General features: G+C 45.8%; 1 protein-coding gene across 2 annotated transcripts in view; it reads right to left on the bottom strand.

Moving 5' to 3' along the window:
- Positions 1-4,466: 4,466 nt before the first annotated feature.
- Positions 4,467-15,118, bottom strand: part of LOC135386084 (nephrin-like) — a 288,664-nt gene continuing 278,012 nt past the window's right edge. For both annotated transcript variants that reach the window (XM_064615808.1, XM_064615807.1), the window contains exons 20-22: positions 11,503-11,614; positions 10,060-10,208; positions 4,467-6,702 (exon numbers count right to left, since the gene is read on the bottom strand). In XM_064615808.1, coding sequence (XP_064471878.1) covers positions 6,403-6,702; positions 10,060-10,208; positions 11,503-11,614 — 561 coding nt within the window. In that variant the 3' untranslated portion in view covers positions 4,467-6,402. The remainder of the gene's footprint in view (positions 6,703-10,059; positions 10,209-11,502; positions 11,615-15,118) is intronic.

Genomic DNA, 15,118 nt, shown 5'->3' on the forward strand with positions numbered 1-15,118 from the left:
CTTTGAAGTGCGCTCACGTGAAATGAATACGTTTTTGTTGTTCCCGGTGAAGGTTGAAGCTGGGCTGGAGCGTAGGAATGAGTAAAGATTTCTCAACACGGGACACCGAGCGTACGTTTCGACAAGGAAGCTGAGGAACCCAGGAAAGGAAGTGTCCGGCTCTATGACAAGGGGACGCATACCCCTCTAAGCCTTCATCTCTGCGTTGCACATATTTTACTCGTGCTGCTTGTGTCGCGTGCGTGCTGTCCGAAACAGTCATTCCGAGGTAACAAATTCATGAGAAATGGGATATCTATTGAGATAAAGCAGGAGCGTCATTTTAGCCATCCCAAGGAATACTCCAGGGCACGCTTTAAATGAGCCCAGATGTCACCTTATCGAAACATTTATTTTCTCGCTCGAGTGTATCATCCAGTGTGGCATCTTTCTCATTCATTTTCTTTTTCGAGCATGTTCCACTCTCCGCCTACACCGGTGCGACCAATACAACGTGTCCCATTGGAAATAATGATAGGAGGAACCCCGCGGTGGACACATTCCGGAAAAGGATCTTTCCTGAATTGAAATGCTTTCAGTCGTTCGAGCACCTCGCTTCGACGTTTTTATCCTTCCAGACGTGGAGAAGACTCCGCTCTATCATTCCGCGATAGATTAGCGTCTATGATACGCGCGGATGCGGGACCGAAGGCGGACTGGAACAGCGCGCTCATATTCTTGTTATTTTGGTTCCGTCACTGATGATCCTCTCCCATTTCGGGGCCAATCGAATCTTCCTTACCTCCTGAAGAGAAAATCTGTCCTGGGGCTTTAAGGGATTATCATTGATGCAAACACTGGATGAAGCTCAGAAACCTCCCTGTAACACGAGTTCCCGAGTTCGATTCTACGAGCTGATGTATACGTGATACGCGATACCTATGTGTGAACATGAAGACCTTGGAAGACCACTTCTGTATGGCCAACAACAGCGAGCACATTAAGACGTTACTCCCCCCCTGGACAGCCTCGCTTCATTCTTTTCTCATCACTCGACGGGATGGTACATAACATACTCTTCTCTTTATTTCTCTTTCAGTGGCATTTTCGCGCGTGGGAGTGTACATCCGACCAAAAAAAAAACAATAAAATCAGTCGTTCTTAGTTGTACGCGGGGCCTAAGGCCGTTGTCATGCTCCCCCTCCCCCTATCGCCGGCCCTGGTAGTATGTCCGGTACTCTCACTGGTGGTGGCGTGGCGTGGCGTGACGTGACGTTTACGGAATAGGCTGCCTGCCTGACAGAAAGGGTGGTTATCAGAAAAAGAAGAGCCCCAAGCAGCACAATGTACTTAAAGTCGAGTGCAATAGGGGTGGACGGTATGTGTCTTATCAATGTTCTTTAGTTGCAGGAGCCTGTTCAAGGCCTTCCACCTACCCGTCCACCCCTATTGCACTCGACTCGCTTGGGGCACAAGGCACACAAGGCCAAGTGGCAGAGTGCGAGTGCAGTGATCAGGGTAGAGCGGTAAATCAACATTTTAAGAATGACGCGGTTTACAGCGGTTATCTTATTGTAATACACTATGTAACACATCTTATACACCGTTTTCCAGCCAGCCTCGCACCCAGCACACTCCAGCACCGTTTTCCCGTGGACGCCTCCATATGGAAAGCGCAGCGCCGTCTAGCCGGGGGAGCGTGTTGAAAACTGTTTAGAGCACAAGCCAGAGAGAAGGAAAGCACACGTGTCGTATGCTCCGCCCATGGTATCTTTTTCTTCCTTGCTGTGTGCGAGGTTGGCTGGAAAACGGTGTATAAGATGTAACAAAAACAACAACTTTATTGTGAGATGACCAATGGGGAGTTTCATCGCCAGGGGCGATACTCTACCCCATTGCTGGTGGTGATGCGGGGAATGAAATAATGAGCCCTTTCACAAAAAGGATCGCAGTCCTATAGTACCCAGAAAGGTGAAGACAGCTTTGAGGGCAGAGCGTTGGGGGCTGGATATGGCCAGGGACCAAGCAATTTTTGTATACCTAGTGTAATCGATATAACTTTGATATAAGGTATAACTTTGCCTTACAAATGTATCTTTATAGTGTGGCTACCAAAACTGGGCTTCTATGTGCCATAAAAGTCGCCCTACACAACCTCATGCAGCCACCGTAGCCACGCTTAAACGCTTAAACCTCTGAAACGCACTACTTAGGATAGGATCACCGCAGACTTTTTGAGATGCTTATCGTCATTTGACATCACGAGAACAATTCACCGTCACGTAGAGAAACTGTGTATATTCTGACGTTGCAGTTTCGGTTGTGCGAAAAAGAGGAGACAAATGTAGACTGTCAACAGTTTAGATCATCGGCAACCGGCGCCACAGCACAACGACCACAGTGCCGATAATTGTGAATGCAGCAACACTGTACTATACGAATCTGACCAATCTGACAACGATAAAGACAGCTGTTTCATGTACAGTTACCTCACCGCAGCCAAAACAGGGAATTCTAACAGTCGAGGCGAATTGCGTGCGGCATCCTGAATGGCGTCCGTTGACAAATACAACCTGTCGGCGGAGCCAAAAGCAGAGCTCTGTCTCTTCAAATGTATCGTTCGACTTCACAGGAAGCAGCACAGACGTTTTCGTTTGCCGTACAGCCGCGCCGTAACCAGAGGGAACCAGTGATGCAACCAACCAATAGCACTCTTGTTTGTTGGGCGTCCTCTCGCGTTCCTTACTACTTCGTTATTGCGTTCGGTTGGCCTTTGTTCCACTTTCGTCGGCTAGCTGCTCTTGTGCCATAAAGCACCAATACACCACTCTCGTCGGCCCTGCGTGAGAGGCAGTAAAATGGGCAGGAACACCACCGTCGCTCAACCGCTTGGCGGGCCGCACAAAACGAACTTTCGGCCACAGGTGCCCCTGGTAACAGTAACGAAGTTCAAATAAAATCTAAATAAAGTACATAATTTTTGCCCACATGAAGAAGTGAGTTGTGCGAATGCCAGAATGACATCCATTTCCGCGATCAGTCTTTTAGGTCGATTGAACCAATGGGAGAACATCGTCGCTTCGTCTCCTTGTCGAGCTTTGCTTTTCAGCTGCCAGGAAAAATGCACAGTGAAAACAGTCGAATGAGTATTGTATCTCCGCGATATTGACAAGAAACGATAACATGGTCTTGTAACATTTATACCTCGTTTTGCGAACCCTTTTTATGCTCTGCGCGCAATAAACAGATTGTTACGACTACTATACTCCGTGAGACTGCACGCAGCACGTTGCTGTTTTATGACGGCCTGATCACATCGCACTTCTCGCGCTGACCTCGAACACGGTATATTTCATTGTGGAAAACGGTGATCTCTCTGTGCTTGCGCGGGAATTCGCACCGGCTCGTCATTAGCAAGAGAAAGTTTTAGTAGACCGTTACGCAGTGAACGGAAGGAACGCTATTCTCCACGTGAGCAAGAGCGCGTGCGCAGGAACGGAAACGTAGTTATATTAGGCAATTCGTTCGGAAATAGATACTCAGAGAACTTGGGAACGGTAGTTCATGTTATCGCCGTTGGATGGCAGCACAGTTCTTACCGTACCGATCGTAGCGTTGCCTGACGATCTGCTAAAACTCTCTTGCTACCCGTTTGACGGTAGCGATAACTACGTACTCTGCGTTAACGTTCCGTGCGTTACGGAACGGTCTACTAAAACTCCCTAATACCTTCTCCAACGAATACAGCACACAGGGCCGCCATTTTCAACGCGAACGTCGAAGCGCTTTGCGTTGTTCGACCTATGCTCCCACGTACCAACGACACTCAGGCACGACAAAGCGGTGGTCCAGGAAGTTTGTTTCATCTCCTACCCGCGAAGACTACGAAGTGATATGTATGTTGCTGTGAGGATAGCGCAGCAGAGTGCGGAGCAGGCAGCAGCAGACATGGGGCCGCGAGGAACACGTCGCCTGTACAACGCTCCGCGCACTTCAGGGAACCGATGCCTGTTCCATAAAGGTAAAACTGGTTGCACTAGAAAGCCAGGAAATGTGAAGAGGGTATCGTTTCCATCTTAGTCTTTCCTTATTCTTCATTGGGGGTGGGGGTGGGGATGTTTAATGGAAAAAAAGAAAGAAGGGAAATGTTAGTCATACAAGAGGCATGCTATTCTCTAAAAAAAAAGGAAGAGTGCTCTTGCACTATAGTCGCTGTTCAGGTAGGCACTGTAGGGAGACGTCACAAAATGCCCAGGAGTCCAGCGTCCAGCAGGAACCTTAGCGGCGCCCTCAGCAGGACGAAGTAGCGCTGACAGGGAAAGCACTCAAGCATAGATTAGCCGCTTCACGTTTAGCCAATAACACCAACATCAGCTGCTTTCTACCGCACTCTTCTTAGGCACCGTCATCACATTGGTATTGGGCACCCTAAAGAGCTTTCCATGCATGTGAAATTATTCGTGAGAATGAACACGCCTTTGTTTTTCCAAGAGAACTAGCGTTTTTATTAACGTGTATTGCTGTACAGCTCATGTGGTAGATTAACACCAGTTTACACTGATGCAGATATCAGATTCTTTATCTTGGAACGACCGGCCTTTATCTCAGATGAAACGAACAAACGGGGACAGAAGAAAGGATAAATACAAAAAGAAACTAAACAAAAGGGGGCAAACAGTGAAAGGCATTACTGCATGAATGTTTTCCTGCAAGTCAAACAACAGTAAAATGAAACACTGAAGCGACACATAGCTGCAGTTCAGCTGGCAATGTAAACCTATTGGTCCTTTGGTGACAGTCGTAAGACTAGGTTCCTGCTGTATTCAGTATTTTTCGTAGCAGAAACAAACGAACAAAGAAAAAAAAACATGTTCTTCGTGGAAAAAGCACCAAACAAAAGCGAAAAATGCACAATATTGCCACCTGCTCCGGAGTTTTACAGGTTATGTACAGTAGAGTATTGTACTCAAGATGTCACTGCCGCGTCATACCGGATTTGCAGCTGAAACCTCAACGCAAGTGTGCGGATCAATAACGTTATTAAATAAATACAAGTTGTGAACTGGAACATCGTACTGGTTTCTTGCAGAAGTGCAAAATATTTCACTACAATTCTCCATCGTAATTGTCAGAAATTTACAAGCTGCATCAGCCATATTAGATATTCAGTGGAAGTCAATTTCTCAACTCCGACAACAGTCAGAGCTGGAGCAGATGCCTGGTGAGATATTTTGGCGTCTTTGGCGATTTGCTCTGACTAGACAATATGAAAAAACATGATCGCTTCATGTGAATTGGGTGAAGTTACAGTAATGACGGCCGCCGTTCATTCATTGCAAAAAAAGCTCACATAAGTTTCTGACACGCAAACGCTCTATTACTGTACAAAACGTAATGCTTTCTGAAATATGCGTCGAAAAAAAAAATTACGACAAGCTATAGTAAGTACAACCGCACATGCCAGTCCAAGTGCTGCGACTCGCAACACCACGCCGTAGAATCATAAGTTAGCTCTCGCAAGCGAATCTCACTGCTTTCAAAACAACCACACTTCTTACACAAACACATGTACATAAGTGAGCACGTAGCACGCATGCAAGTTCATTGCATAACCAACCACACAAGTTCACAAGAAAGGTCCCTGCCCCTCGTTATAAGGCACAGCGGAGGTTGTCTGTACACTGCTGTTCACATGACGTCTCTATAAAGACTGCACCGTCGTGAAGATTGAGCACATTGTAAAGCCCTGAAGTCTCGCATTTGAGTATAGTTGTCCCGTAGATTTGAGAAGGCGAACGTTGCACAGTCCGTCGTCGCTTTCTCAAGTACACTGGCACTTTGAAAGTAGAAGTCTCTAGTTCACAGTAGGTGGCCGTTCGACTACAAGTGGCGTTCTAATTCGGACTCATCCATCGTAGACAGCTCTGTGTGGCGCATTGTTGCCGCATTAGTGTACGACCTTTTGCAAAACAGCAAACCGCAAAGGCATTGCAACGAAAGAAACATAAGTTTAGTAGAGAAGGGTTTACATTTCGAAGCGATTAAAGACATTATGATACGAATAAGTAGTTCAATTTTCCCTTTCCCATTGTGTGAATACTCTCGAGGTTAGTACAGTATTCGCATTTTAGTATAAAATGAGTAATGTTCCCCGTGTGAACATTCCCCAGCGAGGTGTACGACTTTTTTTTTTTTAATACAATTTTAGAGTGGAAAAACCATTCGCGTTTGCGTTGCCATGACATTTGCAGTTAGGCTTTTATCCGTCTCGTCCAGCTTGAATGGCCAGCCGCGCTATCGGCGGGCCGGCGATGGGCGGCAAGCTTGAATGCGCTCACAAGCTATGACTCCTTGTGTGTCCACGGCACGGGTCGAATTCCCCTTCGGCCTAGGTTTGCCGAGTTGTTAGACGACGGTTGAATGTCAGACGAGATGTCCGTCCATTTCGCCGGGGCCATCCACGAGGGGAGGTCCATAATTGTGCATGGATGCCAAAACTGGAGACATGGAGGCGTTGGACGATGGACTGAAGGTGGACAGGACGGGTTGACCGCTCAAGTCGGTCTGGTGGTGTACGGCCACGTTACTGCCGGACACGGGGAAAGGGACGTACCGCTGCTGCTCCGTGTTGATGTTGTACACGGTGTCTAATCCGCTTGCCGATGTTCGGCCGGGAGGTGGAGGAGGAGCTGGGCCTCCGCCGGAAACTTTGCCGTACGCTACCTGGAGGCGGGAGATGAAATGTGGTTCAAGTATTATATGTTAACGGAATTCACCAGAGCTTCGAAAGACAGGAGTAAAAGAGAAAGAAAGGGCGAACAAGGAATCTTGAAGAATGCACATCAGATTGAGCTACCATGAAAGCCATAAATGTTTTGATATAGAGTGCATTCCCCTACGTCACGTTGTGACGTGGCATGCGCGTAAGACCCTCCCACGGGTGGTGACTTTTCGTGGTAGCGGCATTGAAAGATGACAAACTGCGTGACTTTTCAATGGGCAACCATAGTTTTCGTAAAAGAAAACGTGAGAACGACAATGACGAAGTATCTTCGGGATAAAACAAGGGGATGGACTAACCGGATTTCAAAGCACCGTTTTAGGCTTCGTTCTTGAGCAAACGTAGATAATCTCGGCGGCTGCGTCGAGAAAGTGACCACCACCACCATGGCGGCCAAACGCGTTCGTTTGCCGTCATGTGAATACACCCTTTAGGGTGGTATTTTTTGTTATTCTTTACAGATTTTTTTACAAAAATCTATGGGAGCAGCATACATGCCGTTTTTTTCAGTCGAGTTATACGACCAGGCGCACATCGACCTCTCGCAGAGAACTAGATGAATTGGGATGAATAGTGAGGTAGAAGGCAGTCCTCGTTGAAAGCATTTCTATTTTTTGCAAATCCTGAAACAAGCACGTGCGTTGACACGTCCATCTCCGAATATAGCTATGCCAATGAGTCGAAACCAAAGCCATGCGCCTCAGGGGCCCTAGTCTCGTCAAAGTAATCAATCTAGATTAAAGCATGAAGAGTGCAGGATCAAGTCCTCGGCTATTGGTTGAGGGCACTTGACATTCATCTCTGTTCTTCACGCCTTCTTCACGTAACGACCAATGGCAGGCGAGACACAAAGTAAGTGTTCGATTACTTTGACGAGAATAGGGCCCCAGGAGCGCATGACCCTCCTCCTCGTCAGCGGCATATCTGGGTCGCAATGCGGTTGTTCCGGCCAACAGATCACCTCCATCGCCCTAGAGCACGTGGCCCTTTTGACATTGTATAGGCGCTGTCCTCCCTGCGCTTCTGATACGCACAGTTTCGGTTTCGGCTCATTTATTTACATTGCAAAATTCGGCGATGGATATTTCAACGCACGTGCTCGCTTCAAGATTTTCTAAAAGTATTTATTTATTTTATGAATACTGCAGGCCAGTCTTGGCCAAAGCAGGAATGACCTATGTACAGAATCATAATACAAAAACAACAGGAGCACATAAAACGGTACAATAATATGGTTGAATAATATTCGAGGTTCCAAATACCCTACATTTAAGTAATCACAGTAACAGACCTTCCAGCTGTTTTTCAAAGTTTTTAGACTGAAATTGGTCATTGGGCAGTGAAGGCCATTCAGATACAGTTCGAAGGAAAAAAGCTATGCATGTAACCATTTGTCCTTGCAGGGATCGGCTGCAACTTCCATGCAGACTGACTGTGCCTCGTTAGTCTTGTTGTAAAATATTTTAAGCAATCTGAAATATTTACTTTAACTATTCCTGTAATGACTTTGTTCAGAAATGAGTCTTCCCAACTTCTGCCTGAAGGGATGGGATATTGTGCTGTTGCCTTAACTTGGGAGGGGAATCATACCTACTACACTTTCCAAATGTAAATCTAGTAACTTTTCTTTATATATTTTCCAATTGATCGATATCCCTTTTGGCATGCGGGTCCCACAGAATGGCTGCGTACTCTCTTAGATCTTACATAAGCATTATGGGTTGCGATTTTAGTTGGAAAAGGAGCATTATCGAATTTTCTTTGAATGAACCGTAATTTCCTTATTGCCGCAGTACAGACTTTGGCAATATCCAACGATCATATTAGGTTGCTAGTGAGTGTCACCCCTAATGTTTAACTTTTCACTAGTGAGATGTTAGATTCGCGAAGAGAGTAATTAAACTTGACGACTTCTGCCTTGTAATACGCATGAGTACTGTCTTTAGGTTACATTCCATTCGGCATACATTACACCATCCTACAATAGCGGTGCGAGAATGTGTAGAGCATGTTGGTAGGGTTTTAACATGATGGAGAACACACAGGGACAAGGACGACACACACGGAAACGTGCGCACGTGTGTCGTCTTTGTCGTTCCCCACCATGTTCATTCTGCAATAGCCACGACCGATCTCTGTAGCAACAAATGATCTGCCGGATCCTCTATTTCCATGCAAAGAATGCAATCATCGGCGAACATTCTTAATGATATCACTTCAGGTAATACTGAGGTCAAGTCATTTATGTATATTAAAAATAATAATGGTCCCAATACGATTCCATGAAGAACACCTCAAGTAACAAAACCCATCTGAAACGAACACCCATTAATATCCACAAATTGCTTTCCGTTAGTAAGACAAAAAATAAAAGGAAATGCTTTCAACGAGAATTGTCTATCCCACTTTTGCCCGAAAACCCCTAATTAAACAGCTAATTAATGAATCTGAGGTAATTAGTCACACAGTCGTTACAAACTCTCTTCGAGACAATGTCCACCTCGCCATATAACCCACCTCCAAAAACGGTACCTATCATGCTCATAGCTGTTTTACAAAAAGAAAAAAAAAATCCGTGAAGGATAAAAAAAAGCCCTGTACATCGTGCCTAGAGCTACTAGAAGCATCTTTCTAATAAGGATAGGACATCGGAATGCTATAGACAACACAACAAATATTTCACCCTGAAAGTGGTGGTGGTGATGGGGTGTCGTACATATTTCTTTTATCGCATGCCAGCTGACCAACATCAGGAATTACAAGAACGCGCGCTCTTCACAACCAGCTCGCAAGTTTCCTCGTCTTTCCAGGCGGTCATAGTTGACAACTTGGGGTAGTGCAGCCACGCGACTTCAGGACTGTGAGCAAATACAGCGATTCCGTCCCGTGCAAGAGGAACAAATAAACAACCACCCTTGACCGTACAAGTCCCATCACGCGTCCTACACAGTCGCAGTCAAACAGACTGACCCGGTCAAACGAGCCATTATGCCGATTACAGCTGTGTCATCCCCCCTTTTCACCGTCGCCCCCAAATTCTAAACATCCAACCGCCAGAGATCTCCCTGCTCTCAAACGCACATAACCTCCGCACATATTTGCCCCACTGCATCATCGACCTAGAAACCCGTGCTTCGGATGCCCCGTACGTAAATTCGCTTCGAAAACGAAGCCGCCGGAGAGAAACCCCAGGGGGACGAAGTCGTCGGTTCGAACTCATTAGGTACGTACGTCTGGCACGTCCTGATTATCGACAGGCGTTAATTATTTTCCCCGGCGTAAGACGCCGAGACCCGTACCTTATCTCCCAGCTTCTGGTTGTAGGCATTCCTGCGCAGCGCATCGCTGTAGTAGTCTGCATCGCCCTCGTAGTGTACTCGCCGGTTGGGCAGCATCCGCCGATCGATACTCTCGTTGCCCGCTGCCGTTGCTGCCACTGACGGGACCACTGCAGGAAGGAGAGGGAGAAAAAAAAATGCTGGTTACGGAAAGTGTCCGCCGCTAGAGGCGGGGTAATTAAGCCCCTTCTCAGCTTTCTCAAGGAGCGTGTGTTCGGTATGAATGGACGATAGTACGAACGGTATGGAGACATTTTTTTGTTTTTGTTTTTATTTTTATTTTCGTATTAGCGGCGCAAAGCGAATGTGGCTATGAGAGGCGTTCAGACGTGGACATACTGGAAAACCCAAGGAAAACCTCAGACAGCACAGCCGGTGTCGGGGTTCGAACTGGCGTCACCTCCCAGCCTCGGCGCGGAAGTCTGTCATCCTAACAGCAACGCCACGCGAGCTCGAAAATGAAGACTTTTGAGTGCGACGTAGTTATAGAAGAGGAATGTCAGGCTCATCTAAAATGCTGTCTATTATTACACAATTTCAGATCAAGTGAAGTAGAGCAGTGTTAGCAGAGGGAGGGTGCATCAAGCGAAAAGCATGACAGCGTAGCTGACATTACGCAGCACGATTTTATCTCCAGGGCAGTGCAATAGGCTTAGTTTTTAGGATGGTAGTCTTCTTGGCGGTAGAAAGTTGAAAATCGAGGAAAGACAACCTCACGCGTCTCATCGCTCAAAAATCCGTTATGAAACTTTTCTGCTTTGCTTTTGTAGTGTAAGATATGTTGTGTACAAGAGGCAGAAACGACTCATCTCCGGCATACACAGCATTTACAAGTAAAAAGTAATCTATTACGTGTCCTGATATTCCAGGTATTCAACGTAATCTAGTATTGAACAATCGCTACGTCCGTATGCGCTGTTGTTGCCACTCTTACAATATCAAAAACAAAGCATCGTTTGGCGAACGACAAAAGAGTTCGCGCGGATCCATTGAAATCTGGAAGAGCGCGAATAGACTACAATCGTAGAGAAAAGGTCGTGCATGCTAGAGTACGAAAAGAACATTTTGAATCATCCAATTCCAGACAAGCACTGCACCTAAACACGAGACGGATAGAGGGCCGATCGCGCTAGGGTTCCGGTTTCATTCCTTCTACTGAACGGCTGTTTTAAATGCGCATTGGGAAATAGGCCGTAGCACTTTGCGTTGTAACGTATTTTTACTCCCCTCCGGTCATTCGAAGAGGGAGCAGAAACAAATTGTGAGGCAGGAATTATGCAGATTAGGTCCATTATGCAAAGCTCCGTCAGTTTGCGTTTTGGCGGGCATCGCTCTGCCAATGAATCTAATCATAGGAGAGTGTTTGTGCAGCCGTTGATGGCTGAGAAAAGAGAGTTGGTATACCTTCGTCACTGTAGCGGTTGTAAGGAGCATAATGCAGGGAACCGTCAGGTACGTAGGTGTCGCTGCCTTGATCGATGAGGTACGTCGTCGCGGCGGGTTTGCTCGATTCCTCCTGAAAGGAAAGAACGCAAGTAGTTAACAGTTGTACATCGATACAAGACAGGATACTTATTTTTTGTAGCTTTCTTTTTCACGTGTAAACAGAAATAAATGAATTACTGAAGAAAAAAAAACGAAGTGTCGACGCGGTCTTTTTTCTTCCTGGAGTACTTTGGGCCAAAGCTGCCGATCGTTACGGCACAGGTGCCGAAAGAGTGCCGAGTAACATTTAAAAGTTCCAAAATTTAGTGCATGAAAGAACATATGCAATTGATCCACTTAATGGTTAGTTCTTGATCAGCGTCTCAAAGGTATTTACCAAAAAGAAAGTTATTCGATAACATTAACCATTTCTGAATTATTCAGGTGGAGGATTTTCGTGAAACGGCCGGTATACAGAACAGGTCGAGTCGGTTGGATTCGCAAAACTATGGGTAGAGGTTTCTATTTCTACCTTTCTTTTTTTGCATAAGTGGGTTATCGCAAACAATAACGAATGCAAAGCACTGTTTGTTAGGAGACAAACCAATTAAGCTTGCTTACGAGCTTTCTTCCAACGTAGCAGCCTAGTTGACGAGTATTTATTTATTTATTTATTGATGACAAAACCTCAAATGCCCTCCTGGGGCGATACATGAAGGGGAGGGGGAATGCATAAATACACATACAAATTTAATGATAATTAGTGATGGATACGAGTGACTGCGGCAGGTCGTTCCAGTCGGATATCGTTTTGGGAAAAAACGAGTGCATGTAGTAGGAATTGTGACAACGAATAGACTCTACTTTACAGGAATGATCTAGCCTCAATAAGGTGTAGTTAGCAGGACGTACGCAATGTGGGCGAATGGAAGAAGCATAGTGTAGTTTGTGAAAGAGACATAAGCGGGAACATTTCCTACGCGATGAGAGTAAAGGTTGGCTAAGGGATGACTTAAGCGAGGTGACGCTAGAAGGGTAAGAGTAATTAGAAAGGATAAAAAGAGTAATTAGAAAGGATAAACGTGGTGGCGCGGTTTTGAACAGATTCTAGAAGACTGATGTGATTAGCATGATGAGGGTCCCAGATGTTCGACGCGTATTCTAGTTTGGGCCGAACTAATGTCTCTTACGCAAGACACCTGCCAGTATGGACACTTTGGTATCATATTTAGTAACAAGCTATATGTAGAATGCACATCGCACATGGATTGAGCTACATCTCTATCAAGCCCTCGATACTCTTTGTGCTGGACTCATGTTATGATGAGCATCATCTTTCGCTGCTTGCAGTGCATCATTCATACGTCACAGTGAAACGGAAAGCCCTTTTGTCGCACGTGATTCCGTTCTCGTTCTCGCTGTGCCAGTGCAAAAACGAAGGCTGGAACGAAAGCATCGATAGTGAGAAAAAAAGAAGAAAGAAGCAGAGCACTATCGATAGTCAATTACCGTAAAACTATCGATAGTTTTTCGACACTATCGATAGTCAACAATCGTTAGTTTTTACACCGTCGATATACTATCGAAGTCGACTATCGATAGTTGTGCATCACTAGTACCCATACGAACACCCAGCCTCTTTCAAACTAGGGCTACGCCGGTAGCCACATCACAGCCGGGGCAGCAGATGACATCCAACCGTCCTCTTCCCTCACGAACTTGTGACAACTCCTGCATTTCACCCTTCCCATTTTAATCTCGCTTTCCAACTTTACAGCTTACGCGTTCAACAAATCCCACACTGTGCACACAGCAGCTGTCCACACACAAGTAACGAAAGAAAGTAAATGTCTCCGGCAAAGAGAGCGCAAGAAGAAGCATTTGAAATCTAAAGTGGCAGGAGGTGGACGCGCGAGTACTAGGCCGAAGAAATTTGTAGGTCAAACCGTGGCCGCCTATATATAGGAAGAACGCGACAGCTGTGTGGCATGTGACGCAACGCAGCAAGTCCGAGACGCAGGAGTATAGTTGAGGAAAGAGTGAAACGGAGAAGGATGAATGCGGTAACCTACTCCGTAATGGCAGGCTCTGCTTTGCCGCGTTTACGCGGAACATCATTCTCGTTTTGCTAAATTTGAAATTTGCTACTTGTGTTTTGTTGTTGTTGTTGTTGTTGTTGTTTTGTATTCCTGTCCCTACCGCCGCCTCAAGCTCAAGGAAATGATACCGTCAACATCATTACACCAGCTTGCTTGCGTTGTAATGCTTTGTTTATTGAAACGCTATTACGTGACCATCGAGAGGAGAGAGGGAGCGGAAAATCTGGCAAGGAAAATAGAGAAAAACATGACATACAGAATAGGAGGGGGTGAAAGAGAATCATATGACCGGAGAAAGTGCTTATTCAGCAGCGTAACCCACAGACATACAGGGTGTCCCAGAAAACGTGTCATTGAATTATAATTGAAAAACTACGCCATGTAGAATCATGCGGTCAAGGACATTTATTCTTAGTAGGTTTTTTGCCACCTCCTGATGTCAATGTCATGTATCGTAAGTTTAATTATGTAAATATTTGCGAATTCAGCTCGGAAATTTGCCAAGTAAAGGTCACTTTTTTACCCCACCTATATGAAGAGCGTGCCGAATTCACTCAAATTCATGATAATTGACAGTGATATTCACGAGCTATCCCATCAGAAAAAATAGCCGAACACCATGCTTTTCGGAGCAGCGGACCATAACGTGCGAGTACTTTTTGAGCGCAATCGCTCTGAGTCCGACGATAGGAGGTTCCAAAGCAAGCCCACAGAGTGATAGAAAAAGTAACACTTCATAAAATTGGGAGAGGGAAAGCATTATCCCAGTGAAAGTCGGACGCGATAAGCCATGCCTGTATTATCTCTTTCTGCGATGCCGGGGTGGGCTGGGTTTCCAACCTCCTTTCGTCGGACTGACAAAGATTGCGCCGAAAAATTAATCGCGCGCTATTCTGTGGGAGCTTCGTAGAGCACGATATTCGGCTATTTTCTCCAATGGGATAGCTCCTAAATATGCCTGTCAATTATCATTAATTTGAGTAAATTAGACATGCTCTTCACATTGGTGGGGTAAAAAAGTGACCTTTACTTGGCAAATTTCCGACTTAAGCGCGCAAAAATTTACATAATTAAACTTACGTTACACTACATTCACATCAGGAGGTGGCAAAAACCTAGTAAGGACAAATGCCGTTGACCGCATGACTCTACGTGGTGTAGTTTTTTATTATAATTCAATGACACGTTTTCTGGGACACCCTGTATACCTTCTGTTTGTGTAGTCTGGACCGTTCGTGTTGCAATGTACACAGAAAACAAGACTTGGAAACAAGGGAAAGTGCAGCCACGACAACAGCGGAGCTGGACCCGTGCCAAATCCTTCGACAGAATTTCCCAAAACTTTTCCATGTGTGTTCTGTGCTGAAATACCGGCTAATCATCGCAGGCAGCCGGCACAAGTAACAAATATCCCGTCGTGCCGGTTCAATATCGGCCGGGTGGCAACGTTGTCTGTTACCTAACGTCTGTTACCTGTCGATCAGCACTGTGGAGTT

The sequence above is a fragment of the Ornithodoros turicata genome, chromosome 2 (assembly GCF_037126465.1).
Source record: "Ornithodoros turicata isolate Travis chromosome 2, ASM3712646v1, whole genome shotgun sequence".
Classification (NCBI taxonomy): domain Eukaryota; kingdom Metazoa; phylum Arthropoda; class Arachnida; order Ixodida; family Argasidae; genus Ornithodoros; species Ornithodoros turicata.